This window comes from Micropterus salmoides, unplaced genomic scaffold (assembly GCF_014851395.1).
Source record: "Micropterus salmoides isolate LMB-PRFRI ecotype aquatic unplaced genomic scaffold, ASM1485139v1 Ms_hic_scaffold_13, whole genome shotgun sequence".
Classification (NCBI taxonomy): domain Eukaryota; kingdom Metazoa; phylum Chordata; class Actinopteri; order Centrarchiformes; family Centrarchidae; genus Micropterus; species Micropterus salmoides.
In genome coordinates, this window is record NW_024040374.1 from 10,457,333 (window position 1) to 10,477,076 (window position 19,744).

At 40.2% G+C, this 19,744-nt stretch overlaps 2 protein-coding genes across 3 annotated transcripts in view; both read left to right on the forward strand.

Moving 5' to 3' along the window:
* Window positions 1–19,744, forward strand: part of rabgap1l (RAB GTPase activating protein 1-like) — a 132,896-nt gene that overhangs the window by 41,448 nt on the left and 71,704 nt on the right. The gene's annotated exons all lie outside the window — the stretch shown is intronic.
* Window positions 3,249–12,041, forward strand: gpr52 (G protein-coupled receptor 52). Its single transcript, XM_038715474.1, has one exon. It carries the CDS (start codon window positions 6,661–6,663, stop codon window positions 7,780–7,782), a length of 1,122 nt encoding a protein of 373 aa, XP_038571402.1. The 5' UTR covers window positions 3,249–6,660; the 3' UTR covers window positions 7,783–12,041.

Sequence of the window (19,744 nt, forward strand, 5' to 3'; positions counted from 1 at the left end):
AATATAAATACTAGCTTTCTGCCTGCTAAGCTGGTTTAGTGATGGTCCATTGATGGTGCTCGCTGATTGTTTGTTTCCAGGCAGTGAACCAGCTCTAATACGCCCCACTAACTACCTACCCCTCCAAATCCCAAGCCCCCCCAGTCTCTTGGACAAGAGGGTTATCAGTGATCGAAGCTACAAAAGCAACTACATTTACATTTACCCTTTCTGAAATTCCTTGATTACCAACCTTGAAAAACAATTTGTGAACCAGTAAGCCAGTCAAAGCGGAAGCACCTCATTCATATAAAGAACAAAAAATTTGAAAGACAATCAAATTACTGTCACAATCTAGTGAGGGCCGGTTGCAGAGTAAACTCAGTAATCTGAAGTGCTTTTAAAGATAGTGGAGATAAACGAATAGTAGTTAGTGCACAGACTTCTAACAATAGGTAAAGGCCCCTTTGCCATCACATGCCATTCCATAGTATTATTTTCACAGTGAAAAAATAAAGTGGCCACTGAAGCACATATTAGAAATAGAAATTAGCTATCGATAAATTTATGGCAAGCATGATGGTACATTATCATCATTATCCATTATTAATCAAGAAATGCCATAACTACATCTAATTAATCATAATCCATTAGGCCTCAGCTGAGTAGACAATACTTGTACTTGTACCCTCGGGTACAGGACTTACATAAACAAGACCTTATAATGTCATGTCATCTGACCAGGTCTTACAACACTGGCTGGTCAACATTCAAGATAAAGGTTGACAAGTGTAAGGTCCTTTCTGTAGATGCTGGGACAGCATCTGAACACTCATTTGTAGAGACAAGCCCTTAATTGACGTGTTTGTGTGAAGTTTCTTTTTAAATTTTTATTTGATTAATTGGCCACTAGGGGATGCTTGCTCTAGAAATGTGCTTCATAAACTTTATTTCCTCAATGACTTTACTCAACTTGTCCTGGTAAAAATGGCCTTGAACAAAATGGTAAACCCCCTACCTCCTTACTTACTGTACCTTGAGTGGCTAATGATCAGCCTTTCAGCTAAACGCCTATAATGTGTAGATGTAAGCTCCCTGCTTATTCTAACACATTGCTGGTGAGACTGAAATCAGCAGGAGCCCAGGTTGGAGGAGGGTGGGATGCTGCGAAGCAGTGAAAGGTGAATCAGCCTCCACCTTTGTTTCCAAGTAGCCCCGCTGGCTTTGTTTTGGAGCAGAATGAATTATTAACGGTGGCCTTCTGGTCGTGTTTTTCATCGGTGTCCACCAAAGGTAAAGAGCACTGTGCTGAGAGATCTCCATTGACTGTCTCCTTCCACAGAACTGTCTACATGAACTTTTTTTAGTCTTCACTTTGTCTGTTTATTTTTTTCCCCTCTCTTTCTGACCCCTCTCTCTGTTTTTCCATCACACGGTTTCTCTTGAATGACCAAATTAACCGGTGCTGAAGAATATCCTGTCTCCATGACAATTGAAGAGCCGTCCTTCTGCATGGCAAACTTACTTGTGCACACTGAAACACACTGTATTAAACCTTAAAGGGTTATTCCACTTCACTTAAGTGGAATATTGTTTAACGTTGACCTCCTTAAACATTTGTTACAAGACAACAAACCACAAGTGTATTTGCTTCCATTGGTGTCTAAAATTACATAATTTCTTGCTGCTTTTATCTTGATGAATGAATGAATTCCAACACAATTTAATTTGATTTTTGAAGTTGGAGATTTGATTTTGAAAACCGTGACCTGAATAAGCAATGACTTGCCGATATAGTAATATTAATTATTTGATATGAGGCAATATGTATTCTTTCACAAATTGACACAGAAAGAAAATTATGATTTAAGCATTATTATAAAAGGGAAGAAAAAAAGTAATGCTTCTATTTTCTCAAAATGTAATGATACAAATATTTATTAATGTTTATTATTGTTGAAAAACTGGAAAAAATATAAACCAAAAAAAAGTATGCTGTATTCTGACTATTAATGAAATTAACATGTTTCTCTTATAGCTATGTTAGCTAAACTTAAGATACAGATTGAAACGAACATTGTTTGTGAAATAATCATTACACCAAAATGTAACCAGACAAAAGTTAAATTCCAGTGGTAAATGTCAACGAGGCTGTAAGGCATTTTCATTGGCTTCAATGCTCTGTCATAAACAGGTGGTGTATCAGAGAATTGGTTTGGCTGCATGCCACCTTTTCCTGTACAATATTCTTTCATCGTATTATATCTTCCTCAAGGACACTAGGCCATTGTCTGTAAACAGCTCTTTCTTTGCTGTTGTTCAGATAACACATTTGATTTTGCGCTGCTGGTTTGATATGATTTTCTGTGTAGATTAGACCAAGCACTACTCTAGAATTTAGGTTTGTCAAATTAGACCTATTTTACAAAGGTAAATAGTATCGTGTTTTTGTCCATCTGCTGCTATACTTTGTCGGCTGACACCATGTCTCCATTTCCATTAAAGACCGCAGTACAACTTTAAATGTTTAACCAATAGTGCTACCTCATGGTCAGCTCAGCCACCAAATTTTCTTCTGCTTGTTGTTTGAGTATGCATGGTGTAAAACTCTACCTCCTGTATGATTTGTTTATTTCTGGTCATGTTTGCTCCTGTCCAATATTTTGCATTTTTCCAAATAATCAAAGCACTCTACTCTACCTGGAAGAGGCCTGGTGCAGTGTTCTCCAAATTAGCCATTTTCCATCCAACTGCAGCCAGCAACTCCTAAATGTCTCCAATAGACTCCAATAACAGTTAAAAGAAATAATAATAAAAAAAAATACATTAACAAAGTTAACAAGTAGTACTGGGCAACAATTAAATTTATTAATCGCAAAATTGAATAATGAATTCTAAAGTAGTGTATTGCGCACTTTTAATTTTAATGTACTGCTTTATACACAAAAGTACAATAACATGTTGTTTGAAAACACTTAAATAAGGTGCATTTACCAGCAGTATTCCCTTTACACAGAAGCAGTAAAATATTTCTTATAAATCTCAACTTAAATATTAATGTAATCAAATCTAATATAAAACCAAAGCTATTTGCCACTGCCAGGGCGTTACCTTTTATCTAGCTTGCTAAAACAAGTTACCATCAGAGTCCAGAGCCACAATCATAACATCATAACAGGCACCTTCTTAGCAACAGGTTAACCTATATAAATGTGTTTTCTTGTTTTTTTTTCTGAACACAAGCAGCATAAACAGTCTATGTTCAGTAGCAAGTGTCCTTGTTAGAGTGAGGTGACGTGCTCTCCTCACGCACACACCCGCCTGCAGCCGAAGTTGAATTATCTTGAACTTTTTGTACGCGATGCGGAGCACAAATCATTGGAAGAGAGACTGATCCTCGCTGTTTGTTTCCAGAATCTATTACTGTTTACAAAATAGGACATCAACAATAGGGAATTCACATAGCAGAGCTGCAAAACTAGATGAAGGCCTATCAGGTAAAGTTATGGATAATTTTAACATATGTTAAATAGGCTACAGCTGTTTAGCGCACAGAAGTCATTGCCGTGGTTACTATCCATAGAGCATCTGCCGTTTACTCACGTTGTGCTTCTGTCCTGTTCACTGGCCAAGCGACTATGTTGTGATTTTAAGAACGTTCCTAAGGCCGACATCTTCCCCAGTACTAATCAGCATGCAGTGTGTAGCTTTCCACTTCGCTATGGCATGTGATTGCTTGTCTTGCTTTTGTTTATCTACCTCTCCAACACAGTGCATCCAGCGTAGTGTACCGAAGCCTCCCTCCACTGCTTGTTTGGGTGGGTGATTTGCAGGCTGATCTACATCCCACCCCTCCTGTGACTCATGGTTTGACTGTATGTGTATTCAGAGCCAGTGAGCAATGGACTTTCAAAATAATAATTATAAAAACTGCGATAATAACGCGTTAACGTACCCAGCCCTATTAAAAAGTCTACTTTCCTGCCGCCATTCTGCTTAGCCAATTTACTGTCACTTGATCCTCTTTATCATCTGCTTGCCAGAGGATGCTCTCAACTGGTCGCAATGCTGGGCAACTGTAATTAAGGGGGAGACAAAACTGTGCTAAGCTGTAGGTTAAATAAAGAACCAATAAAGTATCCGGAAGAACCTGGAGCCTAACTGGATAAGGGAGTATACTAATTTTAATAGGGTTTATCATCCAAGATGTTCCATGGGATTGTGGAGGTCATCCTGTATATTTGAACAACATATACTATATAATATATGTTTAGGAAAGTGGAAAGTTGAGGCTGATGACCACTAATACTAATTACCACTAAGTCTTTTTCTTTTCCCCCAAAGTAGAGACCATATAATGAGTGTTTCATATATTATGCAATTATTTGCTGTAATATTTTATCTTATGTTATTTATTTCATTGCTGTTGTTTTTATTAATGAATGAAATAGACCTAGTTTTTTTTAAACATACTGTGGCTAGGTAGGGGAGGCGAAGGTTGGGGGGTCGGGGGCAATTTGTATAAGTAATACGTAAATAGGAAATGGATCTAAATTTACCTCTGAGAGAAAGCCAGTGTGAGAGACAGAATAATGTGGCAGTGAGCCTCAGGTGCAGCTGGGATGGGAGGAGGCGGGGCAGTGAGCGAGAAGCTGCGGGAGAGAGCGCAAGTAAGAGGGAGGGGTGTGTGTGTGTGTGTGTGTGTGTGGAAAAAGAGAGAGATTGAGTGTGCAAGCTAGAGAGACTATGTGGAGAGGGAGGGAGGGAAGTGTAAGCCAGTCACAGCATCTCTCCTTCTCACTGCACCAGGGCTGAGGGACTCTTCGTCCCCTCGCTTCCCTCACTGCAGATTTAACTCATTTCCATCAGCGCAATCATCTTTTTTTCTTGCTTTTTACTTGCTGCTTTTGACAGATGCATTGCATTCATCTCTATCTTTATGCCAGGATCTAAGGATTTTATCATTAAAAACGTGGGTTGTCCTGTTAAATGGAATAAAAAGGGGGGACGTTTGCAGAGGACAGTGCTTAAAACTGGGACTCCGACGGGGACCTGGTATTTTCTTTATGCTGCTAGAGTGGATTCTCCTTTTGTTGCACTGCCAGTGTTTTGTTCAGGGTGACAGACATGCTGAGAAAGGAGTTGTAGGACCTCATACCTCTACAACTAAACAGAACGCATACTTCAGGGACTAAAGCAAGTTAGAAAATCTATGGTTGCATTAAGCACTTAAAGAGAATGTGCTAAGCCTCCCCTGCCAATGCTTCAGAATGTCACAAAAAAAAGGAAGGTAACAAGTTTATGGGATAAATATATGGATTGCCGATTGATACCCACACCCCTCTCTGCAAGTGTCTGCCACAGGATTGCTGAGGAGTCAAAGTGAGTGGAGCGCTGATTTATTCAGCTGGCCTCTCGTTGCTCCAGGAGAGTCCTTCCACCTGCCTGCATGGGAGTCTGACATTCAACACTTTCATCAGCTACTGGACTTTTACATTTGTTTGTCTTTCGTGACTTGCAGTCCAGAACACTGAGAGGCAAGTTTGCACATTTGGATTTAAAGTTTAAATCACATTAATGGCAGAACATCCAGACATTTTGACGCACTTGGTTTTTTACCTCCATTCTGCCTAGGGATGCCTTGTAAACACATTCCCCCCCCAGCGCCATGTGTGCTGAGAGAGCTGTGACATTATCTCCTGCGGAGATCCCTGTGTTGTTCTAGCCTGTGTCTGTGTTTTGATTCAGACAATAGCTGGGCATACATGGGCTCCAGACACTGACCAGAGGACCACCAAAATAAGGGAAGCCTGCTTTTACATAGTAAACACACTAGCACCCACTAGCGCAGTGAAACTTTGGATTGAATTGAAGCGTTGATTCGCAGAGATGGATGTAATTATTTTTCTCCAAACTTCAGTATACACCAAGACAGACTCTTGAAAACCCCCTTTTCTCCCCTAATCAGTGGTTACCTAAAATGTATCTTTTGAAAGCTAACTGCACCCAGTAAAAATTATCTGATCTCTAGGTGTGAAAAAGGATCTGCTGATTTAACTCATCTCCTTTGAGGATCTGTCAAGAGAGAAGAGCATTGTGTTTGGCTTCATGCCTTACCCCCTTCATATGATATCCGTCTTCACATCTTCTGTGCTCTCTGCCCTTGTGAGGACAGCTTATGCCCTCAGCTTCCCAGTGGCAACCCTCATTAAAATAAGATGATGGGGCCACAGACTGGCAGCCAAAGCAGCAGGGAAATTCACCTTTGGGATATATGTTGGCCACAACACTAATGTGACCCTGCTTTAGGTCTACTGAAGGAATATAGCTTTTTTTCCCTTTCTCTATTCCTGACTGTTACCCACCCACTACTTTCACTAACCATGAGTGATTGGAAAAGGCGAGCTAAACGGGTTGTCCTACCCTGCCAGAGGCTGTATTGATTTTCCTCCAGTCAGTGTTCATTTGATTGAGACCCAGCTATGTGAGAGTAAGGTGAAAGAAAGAGTGAGTGTGCTAGAGAGAGTATTGAGCTCCATTAAACTGAGGAAGGTTGCAGACACCCAGTGTAGAGCGGGCAGGGGGTGGGGGGGTAGGGGGCAGGCAGTTCTCCAGTTTCAGGCCAGCTGCCATATGGGTGGCACACCACAAACCTGACCCACCTGGATAGCACCCAGAACAATGAACCAGTCTGAACTGACAACGGACCCGGTGCTCAATGCCAACAGCAGCCATGGAGACTTCTTTCCTGACAGGGCGTCCAATCACTCTTGTCCCTTGGGATGGGGGCTAAACGAAGGCCTGGAGGCTTGCGTCCTGGAGACTGCTGTCATTGTACTACTTACAGTGCTCATCATTGCAGGCAACCTGACGGTGATCTTTGTGTTCCACTGTGCCCCTTTGCTACACCACTACACCACCAGCTACTTCATCCAGACCATGGCCTATGCTGACCTGCTGGTGGGCCTTAGTTGCCTGGTGCCCACCCTGTCTCTTCTCCACTACCCAGCAGGTGTCCAGGAGCCTGTCACATGTCAGGTCTTCAGCTATGTCATCTCTGTACTGAAGAGTGTTTCAATGGCTTGCTTGGCTTGTATAAGTGTGGATCGATACCTGGCCATAACTAAACCACTATCTTACAACCAGCTGGTGACGCCATGCCGGCTACGAGGCTGCATCACCCTAATTTGGGTCTACTCTAGCCTGGTTTTCTTGCCCTCCTTCTTTGGGTGGGGTAAGCCAGGCTATCATGGGGACATTTTTGAGTGGTGCGCTCACTCTTGGCCCACCTCTGCCCTCTTCACAGGCTTTGTGGTGTGTTTGCTCTATGCACCTGCTGCACTTGTGGTTTGTTTTACCTATTACCATATATTTCGCATTTGCCAGCAACACAACAGGGAGATCAGTGAACGACGAGCACGTTTCCCCAGCCAGGAGATGGAGGCTGGTGAGGGGGGGGGTGGTGGTGGGCATCATGGTGGGCATGGACCAGATCGGCGCTACGCGATGGTGCTCTTCCGCATCACAAGTGTTTTCTATATGCTTTGGCTGCCCTACATAATCTACTTTCTGCTAGAGAGCTCCCATGTACTGGATAGCCCTGCCCTCTCGTTCATCACCACCTGGCTTGCCATTAGCAACAGCTTTTGCAACTGTGTCATCTACAGCCTGTCAAATAGTGTGTTCCGCCTGGGTATGCGTAGGCTCTCGCAGACAATTTGCTCCTTCAGCCACTGCGCGGCTGATGACAGGGACTTTGGGGAGCCTAAACCAAGGAAGAGGGCAAACTCATGCTCCATCTGAACGGTTGACTTTTACAGGATGAGGATAGTCCTCGAATCTATGAATGGGAAATATGAATTTTAACAAGCTAAACAGCTAGTTAAATTTCAGTTAAATTGGCAGGGTTTAACCAAACAGAAAACAATTTCTGTTGCATCAGCCTGTCAGCTGACTCCATTGACATAACCTTGGTCACAGTAAACCATGGTTTATTGCATTACAAGCTTTTCAAGGAGTTGGGTGCAGTGTCTAAACAGAGAAATTTAATTGCATGAGGGCCATGCCTTTATTCCATGGTATGTGACTTAGCTTTAGATCACATAGAAAGTAGTCTCGCCATGGCTTTCTTATCTTACTGTATGTCATCAGCCAGGTGAGACATAGTATAAAGACAAAACTGTAAAAGCTTAAACAAGAAATATTTCCTTAGACATGAAATGTGACTACACTTTTTCATGCCTGTTTGTTGTTGTGAATTGGATCAACCTTCTATTCGACTTCTCTGTACTCTCTGACTGCCGTTAGCAGAGATAAGAGAACCTACAATTACATGTGCTCACAAACCTGTTTAAAGTTTGAAAATGAATATTAGATTTTTTTAACTGTATAAACACACGCAGTGACAATGACGTCAGCCGTTATGCTGCTGACAAATACCATGACGTATGGCCTTGACTGTTTTCTAGAGAAACATGATGTGGGCAGGTGAACAGGAGAGAAAAAATATCATGATGTACCGGTCAGGTGTTCTGCCCCATTGGCCAATCACTCTAATGTTTAAAAACAATCAGCAATCTGAAGTATTAGCAGATTATGGTTACCAATTGATTGGTGCACCCCTTCTAAATAGCACCTTATTTCCAGAATTTAGACGAAGGATGTGTCAGATTGATGCTGAGGCCTCTATATTGAGGGCAGTGAACTGATGCTCTCGACAGATAACTACCCAGGGTTTTTTTCCCCCAAGGTCCCCCCTTGCACTTATGAAATAGCCCATCAGTGCCAGGATTCCCACCATTGGCATGGCATTCCTGATATGGCTGTGTTATGAGTATTCTTTGATGCATGAGCGCTCATGACAGCTATTTCTAACCAGCAAATAAATCATCCTTTTTCCCTGTATATGGAGGGCCACATATAATGGATAGTGAATAAAGAACAGAATTGCCAAAATAAAACACCATTATCTAATTATTAATTTTATATTATTATAAAATACAAAAGGAAGTTCAATTTGTGTCATTTTACATAAGAAACCAAATTCTGTAAGTGACTTATGTGTCACTTAAAGGTAAGAAAAGGGATAGCAGTGGTAGTGTAGACCAGATTTAGCCTTGTTTTGGGTCCTTTGCCTAAGTGACAAGTTATCTTTGTTGAATCTTACAGTGGATTTTATTTCCTAGCAGCAGTGGACAGGGACTCAGGTCAATGTGATCTGATCTGTCTGCAGGTTGCTTTGAGGTTAAAACTGAACTGATCTGAAATTACATGCTTTCTTCTGATAAAGGTTTAAGGCTATCCAGTAGCATATCTCATGGTGGTCAATTTTCATTACTTTTAATTAGTCCTACTCTCTCTCAGCTATACTAGTTCTGTTACTGATAAACATTAAGCGTTACTGCCCTCAAACTACAGGCCTGAATGTCCTACAAACTCAATGATTTTGTGAACATTGTGAACACCGTACTGAGTGGGCACTTACAGGGTCAAACCAAGTTTTTTATTTTTTTTATTTGGGGGGGATATTAACTTGGTAACTGGGCTTGTTTACCAGATGACCGATGCTGAGAAGAGCAAAGTATATGTATTAGAAATGAATTTCTTAATGGATTGTTTGTAGGCTTCTGGGTAGTTAACTCCATTCTGCTAAAGGTTATAGTTTTTGTCTTTTGTTCTTCTGTGCACATTCCGGCTTGGTAAAACCTGAAGACTGGTCTCCAGTGTAGGCCTTTTGATGTACAAAGTGCAGATGATGTGTGTTGTTTAGCAACCCACAGACTGCCTTTGGTTATGATTCTCATCCTTTGCAATACTCCACAGTATAGTCATTCCTGTCAATTCAGCTTGTACATTTCCTTGATCAATGGATCAGTGTCAAATTCGTTTTACATGAATACAGCCACGTACTATAGCCAATGACTTATACTGATTCCCCTCTTTGCTCATGTAGTAGTGTCATCTGTGGTTTAGGCCTTGCTTGTGGTGTATGTTTGTCCCTGCTAGAAACCAAGTGACACAGCAAACCCAGCCCCTTGATGTTGTAACCGCATTCTATGCTGCTTAACAGTACCCCGTGTAAGTCATTCCTCATTTTAAAGCTGCATGAAGTGATTTTTGACTACTAGAGGGAGAAAGACTAATATAATAAGCCTTTAAGTCATTATATTTTAGTGTCATGTTAGCAAGCAATTTGCTACACATCCATTAGAAATAGAGCTACATGAGCAATTTATTCAGGGGTCTTTCGGGCCACCAGATGAATGTAAGTATACTATTATTTTTAAGCCAAGATTTGGTAAACCTGGTCTTTTTTGGGTTATCTACATGCTCTGCTCACTCATTTACTTTGGCTCTCTGCAGTTTCAGATGAGGCAGGTAGCCTATATTCAACCTGAAATAATCATCTGCTGGGAGTGACTGCACATGGTTGACATTGTATGTGCCGGCTCTGGTTTGGTTTTGTTGGTTCCATCAACTAAGATAACCATCAGTGAGGTTAAATCAGCTGTGTAAAGCTAGAGTATGGGGTATTCTTCATCATCAGCATTCGCCACCCTAATCATTATCATAATATAATCAGGAGTTGTTTGATTCAGTATAAAAAAAATATTGCTTTATGCAGCTTTAATGCATTACAGATTGTTCTGTATACGTGCCTAAAGATGTATTTTGTATGACAAGTGGAAAAAAGATTGGTTGAGAAGTAATTATTGTGACATGGACATATTGTACTTTTAAAAACATTCTCCAGCTACATGAACATGTCTTTGGATTTAGTTTTCCATGACTTTGTGATAGGTTCAGAAGGGTGTCCACTTGAAACAAGTAATTCATTTATCACAGTCAGTCTGACCTTTGCCTTCAGGTAGATACATGTTCTATTATCTGACGTCTACATCATATCCGTAAGATAAAAGGAGACAGCAGGTTTATCTTGTGAATTCCCTTCTATAGCCAACTGACCTGACATATATGAGGCATAATAGTAGGGAACCACAGCATAGTTGTGTCAAATACTAGACTACCGATAATATTTTTTTAATTTTGATAGCTTGTGTTTTTGGTGCTTCTTTGGAGCATAGTACTGTGGGTTAGTAGAAGAAATTTAGAGGCTCTGAATTAGTGCTGTATTATCTTCACAATGTGGTGACAAACAACAACATCATAAAGCAAAATTCTGTAACAGCCTAAAAAAATAGTACAGTTGTTACCATATAGTTGCAATATTCAGTTCAAATGGAGATTACAGTATTTGGTCAGAAGATGCACAAATATTCATTCCTTTGGTGGGCTTTTTATTTGTAGCAGGTAATGTGAGATGCGTGTCTTGGCTCAAGGTTTCAAAACTCCATGAGCTAATGAATATTTAAAAAAACAAAATTGTTTATATATGTCTGTAATACACTGACCAAACTGAAGTGGTAGAAAATCAAAACTGTTATCTTGTTTAAACAAGTTGTCTCACTTACATTGATCGAGGCTTTTTAGTAAGAAGAGTTTAATTACAGAATAATATGTATTTATTTATTAAGTTATGTTTAAATCTTTACACAATATACTGTATATGAGTATACTGTATATAAAGTGTGTGTATTTGTTTCTAATCTGCTGTACAGCCAAACAAATCTGACAAATTCTGACAAAGGTATGGCGCATCCATTTGTGTTAAATTAACTAGACTGCTGATGTTTTGAGTTGGAGGCAGAGAGTGTTATATTATACAGTATCTATTTTTTTATTTTGAAATTTTGTCAAAGGCTATGGTTTTGTTGTTGCTGCCAACTCAATAAAGGTGAAAATAGTAGACATTCATATCTGTCTAGATGTTTTTATGAAATGTATGTGTTTCTGTAGCAGCAATCAAAACTAGCTAATGGGGATACAGGTACCAGCAGTGTGCTGGTATATGATTCCTGTGTTACGAGAGAAGAACAGTTGAACAATGCCCTCAGTGACGAGGCACATTTCCCAAACGGAGTTTTAAGTATTTTTGTTTCCCGTAGTCCAGCCAGTGCAGTAATGGCAAGCTAACCAGCTGTCACTCTTAGTATTAGGGATGGGGATCCATACCCGGTTCTAAATTTCATAAAACCCGAAAAGCAATAAGGTCCGAGCTTATTGATATTGCTATCGAGACTAGCAGGTCCTATAATGTAACGTTATGTCTCGAGCGTCATATCTGGTTTAACTTGAAACGTGATGGACATGAAAGCTAATGTTTTTTATTGATGGCACCAAAACGCGGTATTAAACGGGCCCCTGTCTCTGCTTGCTCTCTGTCGGCTCCTACACACACACACACGCGCGCACGTATGTGCAGCAGCAGCTGCAGCAGAGCGAGACGGCGCTCCGTCGCTGTGGAGACGGCGGAGTTTAGTTAGCTCCAAACTACTCGAGTTGCAGACAGCTATGCTCGTTACTATAAGTACGTACAATAAAACCTTCGCGAGTATGAATACAATAATTTATCAATACACCCATGTGTAGGGTAAACATGTTGAAAGAGTTAATATAATCATCTCTGTCCTCAATCTCTCATCCTGTATGTTTTATACAAGCACAGCTAATGTGAACTTGGCATTAGCCAAATGTTAAAAACAAGCTAAATAGAAAGCTGTCTGTCTATAGCATAGACTGGTCTGTAGTCCTAAAATATGGCACATTGTTTTAAACTCAGCTGCTGGCAGAGACAAACCAGCCTCTCTTCCTTCGACCAGGAAACGTTACCTGCAGGGAGTGCAGAACAGCAGGGAGGAGGAGGAGGAGGGAGAATACAGACTGAGTTTTTATTCTTTCTACGTCACTCACTATTGTGATGTCAGATATTGAATTTATATATAGTGACTTTGCTGTTGTAAACATTAATGTTGCTGCTCTAGAAACAACATTTAGCTTTATTTAAGCAATTAAAGTGTAATCATATAATTAAACAACCACGCAGATAATATGCATACTTCAATATTTGTTTATTTATCGCATGTGATATGTCACCTCAATATACAACAATGTTATCGCACATCAAATATTTTCCTCACACCGTGCAAGCCTACCTCACCTAATGATCCTATATCTGTCTAAAGTCATGCTCTGATGGTTGCTCCACCTCAGAAATGGTTCCATGGTTATAGGCAGGAACTGATATCCATCCCAGATTCCCATCCTAACCTTAACCACAGCCAATATTACAAGAAAATGCACTGCAGATGACAACGGCGGATACCTTGCAACAGTCTCACTCAGACTACAGGTGAGCTTCGAAAGAGCCATAACCTAACCATCTTCATCTAGGTTAGTGGAGAGACAAGCGAAAGAAGATGGAAGGGGGTATTAGAAAAGATTTAAAGTTTGAGCTGCAGATCCTGGAATGAAGTGTTTGGAGAGAGAAAAGAAAAGATGAAAAGAGAGCACGATAGGAGAAGTTGTGAAGTAGACTGCCTGAATGAGAAGAGCAAGATGATACAGAAAAGAAGGACTAGGAGGGAGGAAGGTAAAAAGGAAGGGGAAAGATGGAGGTAGGAGTCAAAACAGGTGTGCTGGGTTGGTGAATGAAAAGAGGGAAGGTGCAAGAAAGAAAATGTAAGGATGAAGAACAGTGATTAGGAGGATATAATTAGTTTCACTCTAATTTGTTTTCTGTTAAGATCTATTTCAGTAAAAATATTATTAAATTATTAGTTTAGAGGTTAGGGGTTTATCCCTCTGGTACATGGTATATGTGATGGTACAAGTCTAACCGCATTTGTGATTTATGTACTTTGTCCCTGGTAAATAAAACAATACATTTTAATATAACAAACAACATTGGTAATATAAAATATAAACGTCACTTTATTTCCACATCTTATATATGACGTTTTGTATTTTCACAGCTCTCAGTAGCTTTTTACACTACCACAAAGGTTGTGTATCTAAGTATGTCAGCACAAGATGACCATTCTGAAATGTAAGCACATTGCTATGAAAATTGCTTACATCAAATGCCCCTTGCATGGCATTAAGCTTGAGAACTATTTTAATATACATTGAGTATCAGGTGTGTTTTTATTTGAACTTGCCAGCAACCACGCTAAAGCTAAGGCAGTTTGGAACGAAAATCTGTATTTGTTCCTCCTATCAAAAAGCATTTCATCCACACTAACTATTCTGCCAAACCAAGAGCAGCTTCTAGGTCCAGGCCTGCTCAATATTCATGGCTGAAGCTATATCAGGAATTCCCTTTTATTTCCACAATTGGCAGCACTCGCCTCACTTCCTCTTTCCACTTCCATCCTGCCACTTTCCTCCACCTCTTTCCGTCCTGATTGAGAAAGGACCACCTGACCCTCTTTGAGGTGGGGAAGTCATAATTGGGGGGGGGAGCCAGTTCCTGTCTCTTTGTCCTAATGGTGGAGCCTTGCGGCGCCCACCAAAAACCTTTGATGTTATAAGGAGGACACACTCACACACCCTCATACATCTTGCATGGTCTCAGTCAGTCTTTGAAAACGTGTGACTGTGGCCCCATAGCTGACAGGTGTGGATCTAGGCATAGCTGAGCTGGGTGCTCTTACAGTATGTAATATGCAGTGTTAAACATTTATTTATCCATTAACAAGACTGAGGCTACAGCCGCTCTAGTAGTTCTGTAAGGCTGTGCTTTGTGCTAAATGTTTGCATGATTCATCATCTGGGGACCTTGAACGTCTGTACAAAATTTCACGGTAACCCATTTAATAGTTGTTAACCGACCAACTGACATCATGGCTAAAAAGTGAGTATGCTCACGCTGCTTCAATAGCACCACATGCTCACACATTCACCACAATAACCACAAGCTATTACAGGCTATGAAGGTAGTTGTTGTAAAAAGGTAACTATAGATATACAACGTCTGGTTACACTTTCAAAATAAAACTACTGGCTAACGTTGTGAAACGTCCCAAAAAAGCGAGTCAAAGATAAAAGCGAGTGTGTCAATTTTTATGAGAGAATGGAGACGTATGCTTCTGGGCACAAGATGAGAAAAAAATTAACCGTAATGCTGAGTTAAAGTGCAGCTGCAGTGAATCTCTCTAGTCTGTCGGCCTTGCTAACTCAGCTTAGCACCGAATCTCTTAGTCCGTCTGTGTCTTGGTTGCTTTTTAGAAGAAGAAGAAGAAACCTTTATTGTCACATACATGTTGTGAAATTCATTCTCTCCATTTAACCTATCCCTCAAGGGAGTAGTGGGCAGCCACTGTGCAGCGCCCGGGGACCAACTCCAGATGTATGTATCAGTGTCTAGTCAATGGCACTGACTGGAGTGCCTGCCTAAAATGTTTTTGATGGTGGGGGAAACCCACGCAGACACGGGGAGATCATGCAAACTCCACACAGAAAGGCCAGGGTTTGAACCTGCGACTTTCTTGCTGTGAGGCCACAGTGCTATCCACTGGACCACCGTGCCGCCCCCCCTAGCCTTTGTGTCTGAACAGGGAAATACAACTATTTATTATTTTTGAGAGACAGCGACGGGCAACTGTGTTTGTAACCAACTCCTGCTCAGAAAAGATAACTGCTTTATCTGTGAATATGCGTTCATACCTGCATGCATGAAATGAAACGTGTGCATTCCAGCAACAACTAGTCCATATAATACGCAGATGTGATGGCACTTCTCATAGGCACACATCATTTTAAAAGAAGATGGTGATTATCTGTCTCTCAGTGGACAACTCTGGACTAATGCAAGATGGAAAGCAGTGGATTCAAATTGACAATTGATTATTAAAAGTTTGATTAGTTGGACAGACTGGGCAATATGGTTGGACATCTCAGTAAATAATAAGCATCTCATATTCAGTCAAGTCATAGTATAACTATTATTTTACATTTAAAAATGTATTGAAGGAAATGTGGGGGAGCCATTTTGAATGGGCCTGATGCAGCTGATATATTAATTCAGATTTGTTAGTAGTAGTGGGTTTCCATTCCAGGACTGTTTTAAAGGAGGGAGGATTGCAGGATTTTTCCTGGCTCAGAATGGGCCTTTGGGGGGTGACTTTGCGTGACAGTAAGCATGATCGGTACGCGTACAGTAAAGACAATGAGTTAACTTGTGACCGAAATCTATGCATTTTCTTGTTGACCATTTGATAAAGAAATTATATCCACAACCTGGAGGAATAAAGGTAGAAATCAGTGTATTAATACATCTTATAAGATTAAATAGAAAGTATAATGTTAGTATAATAATATATTTACAGGTTACACTTTATTTGGATAATCTGCCTACAGATAGTTTATTAGTTGAGATTTTGAGATTTGTTTCACAAATAAAACCATTGGTCATCTGATATTAGCCTACACCACTGGTTAAGGTTTGATTAATGCTAATGTTTGTGTATTTATTATAATTTCAGATAATAGTATAGGCTACTATAGCTTACCATTAGTAGCCTAATATTAATTCCACTTGGACAAAACAGCAGTTTAATTTTTGTGGGTTATTTTCAGTTATTAAACTATTGTGCAGAAAGATGCTCTACATGGTGGTTAATCTCTCACTTGTCAATAATAAAAGTTGCATACATAACAAGTTCAACATTTCTAAAGTTTGCTGTAGCACCCATAGACTGCGCCTCACCCTTTTTTAAATGTCCCACCTCCTCCAGACTGTGAGTGGTCGGTTCACAAAAGTGACTTTGACGAGCAACTACGCACACGGCTGCATGCAAGGCTTCCGTTCTCCCTGCGGAGAAAGTGAGTGACAGTACCCACTTTCCGGCACACTTGAAGCACAAACGGCTTTGATACAGTGAGAAATAACAGGAAGTCATCTCTCTCATTAGCGCTTTATGTTCGGCTTGCTCAACAGTTGTTTGATAAATGGCTATTGAAATACATTCGGAGACAATTTTAAACACTTTTCCTTTGACGCTCCATAAAACCTTTTGGGGGGGCGCCAAAAATTTCTCTATGCAGGTAAAACCCTGGATTGTATTGAGAGCACTGCAGTGTCAGGTGTGACTGTGCAGCACTGGCAAATTGTTTACATGGCTCACGAGTCTGGTAGGATGGCTCCCCCCAAGAAGGACAGGACTGGCATGGGTGGTCACATAGGTATGTGTGCTCATGTTCCAGTCAAAGCCCTTTCTGTCATGGCAGTGCCAATAATAATGGGCTAAGCAAGGGAAGCTGGTAAAGTACATACTAAACATACTTCATACAATTTCAAAAATGTATTTGGGGGATTGGGGGGCCTGTACCCCAGTGAGGCTTCATGTCTAGCAACATCCCTGACCGCAAACAAAAATTACACACAAGGAAAAAATATCACATTGTTGGAATCACCATCTGTAGGGAATGAAAGAAAAAACTGCTTAGGTTTCAGGTTTCAGTTTCAGTTTGTAAGCCAAATATGTGTACTGTGTAATGTGAGTTTGCTGTCATGTATTGTAAATGTTGTCATTGATAATGGAAGCACACAGTGATGCTGCAGAACGTACCTGCAGTTTCATGAGAATACTGTGAGAGCCTCTCAGCTTAGTGTACAGTAGGGACTTGACATTTTAATCACAACATGGTATGTTTTATTTTATAAATGTCACTCCTTCTCTAAATGCAATTATTGCTAAAGGGTTTCATTGTCCATCCAGTAACAAAACGGTTGCAGGTTCAGTCTCTGTAGTGGACCTGAAGAGCCCCAGAGCAATAAATAGAACACTTACCTGCCCACTGATTGAAGGGTGGATAGGAACACTGGAAAACGCCTAAAACGTGGAATCACAGGATGTCTTCAACAGCTGCTTTTCAGAGTTCAGTACTTCCATTTCACCTTTGGACCTGATGATTGCCAAAGGTAGGCCTTCCATCCATCTGCGGAAACTTGACTGAGAACTTTCTCTTCCATCTTTTCTAAGTGCTTTCCACTCTCCCAAATGAACAAATCTTTCTCTGGTTACAGCATTTCACTTCAGTTTGAAAAGTCTGATTTCAGTCTCTGTTGCATCATCACTCTCTCTTTTTGTCTTGAATAATGCTGAGAAACCACTTTGTGAAATCCCACCTCACCCTCGAGCACCATAGCATCTCTAAGGCCAGCGGCAACTATTAAAACCAATTTAGGTCAGGGTTGTTATTTGGCCTGAGATGGGACTGCATTGTCTATGTTGCTGATTTGGCTGGTAGTGCTTATATTTGCCTCATCAGGAAGAATTTTCTATGGTGATATAGTTGCATGGTTTATTTTTACCTAACCTGGGAACAGGAAAACTCTGGTATATTAAAACCTGGGGTATTAATGTGGCCATTTTGACTCTTCACCTCTGTTGTAGAGATGTGGATAAGGGCATGCTGAAGCACTCATGTCTTTGAGTGACTGAAAGTAATCACAGTAGCCCCCTGGAATGGCCATTATTGCTAACTGCATTGGGATCTAAAATGAGCTTCTGTTTTGTGTCACATTGGCCACATTTATGGGAAATATACCAGGTTGAGTGTTATCTGTGTGATCTGCTAATTTAAGAATTAAAAAAAATTTGCAAAGTGAGGACATTTCAGCGATCTTCTCTAAAGATCTCTGGCTTGGTTTTAGGATTAATGTCACATTTAGAATTAGTTTAGGAATAGGGTAAATGTGAAAGATAGCTATATTGCTATGAAGGTTAAGGTCGTGAGATAGGGAATGCATTACATCATAAATAATACAGCCCCTCAAAATGTAGAAATGCAGAACTCTGTCAGTGAGTGTGAATGCCACTCTCCTCTATACTGTAACTGGACCCTGCTGCCAGGCTAGTGTGCCTTGGCTGAGGTTAGTGCACCCAGAGCACTTTTATGATGCACACACAGAGACACTGAGGGGGCATCAGAATTGGATGAGTACAATACATGAACACATAAAGAGAAGCAAAATAATACTGTAATCACTTTTATATCTGGCTGCGAGATGTGGCACATGGTTAAACATTTTTCTTGTGTGTGCCTGCTTTAAACATCTGTCATAAAAATATGCAAGTTATGTTTCAATAATAGTTAATCTAAGCTCCTTGTTCAGTGTTATCTCTAGAGTATCTAGATTTAATTTATTTAAGGTGATTTAAGGTGAAAATAGCTCTTTATACATACATCACAATTTCCTTTTGACTGGGCTATAATCATAGGGAGCAAAGTGACTCATAAGTATTATATATTTAAAATGCAGAAATGAAATATTAGACAAGAATCTGACAGAATCTAGATTGACAGCACCCATATCAGGAGCGGAACTGAGCAGCTAGTTATTCACTTGAACCACTGTAATGATCATTAAATCTGTGATTGAAACTGCCAGCAGTGATTTACAGCACCACCTCTCTCCTCCACCTTTCCAATCTCTTCATGCCTCATGGTCAGAAGTACTGAATATTCTATCACCACTAAATGTAAAGAAATTAGGTCATAATTCATCATTTTAGTCCAAATAAATTTAATCCAAATTATTATATACTGGATTTAAACAGGTAAATCAAAAAGCTCAATTTACCAAAACTAAATTTAATGTCCACTATTTTTTATTTGAGGCAGAAATTGTTAAATAAAGGCTGTCACTGTAAACGTTTTAATATATACAACGTGGGTTTTTATCATCTGCATTTAAAAAAAAGAAATCACATTGACAATTGAAAATTGTGTGAGAGTCTATCAAAAGCTGGTAATGCTTATTAGTCACAGCTAATGCTGGTCAATTTTTCCTGCTGTCTGAAAGCCAAAACAAAGGACTTCACTTGGTGTTATTGTAATATGCCAAGCAATGTCTACAATT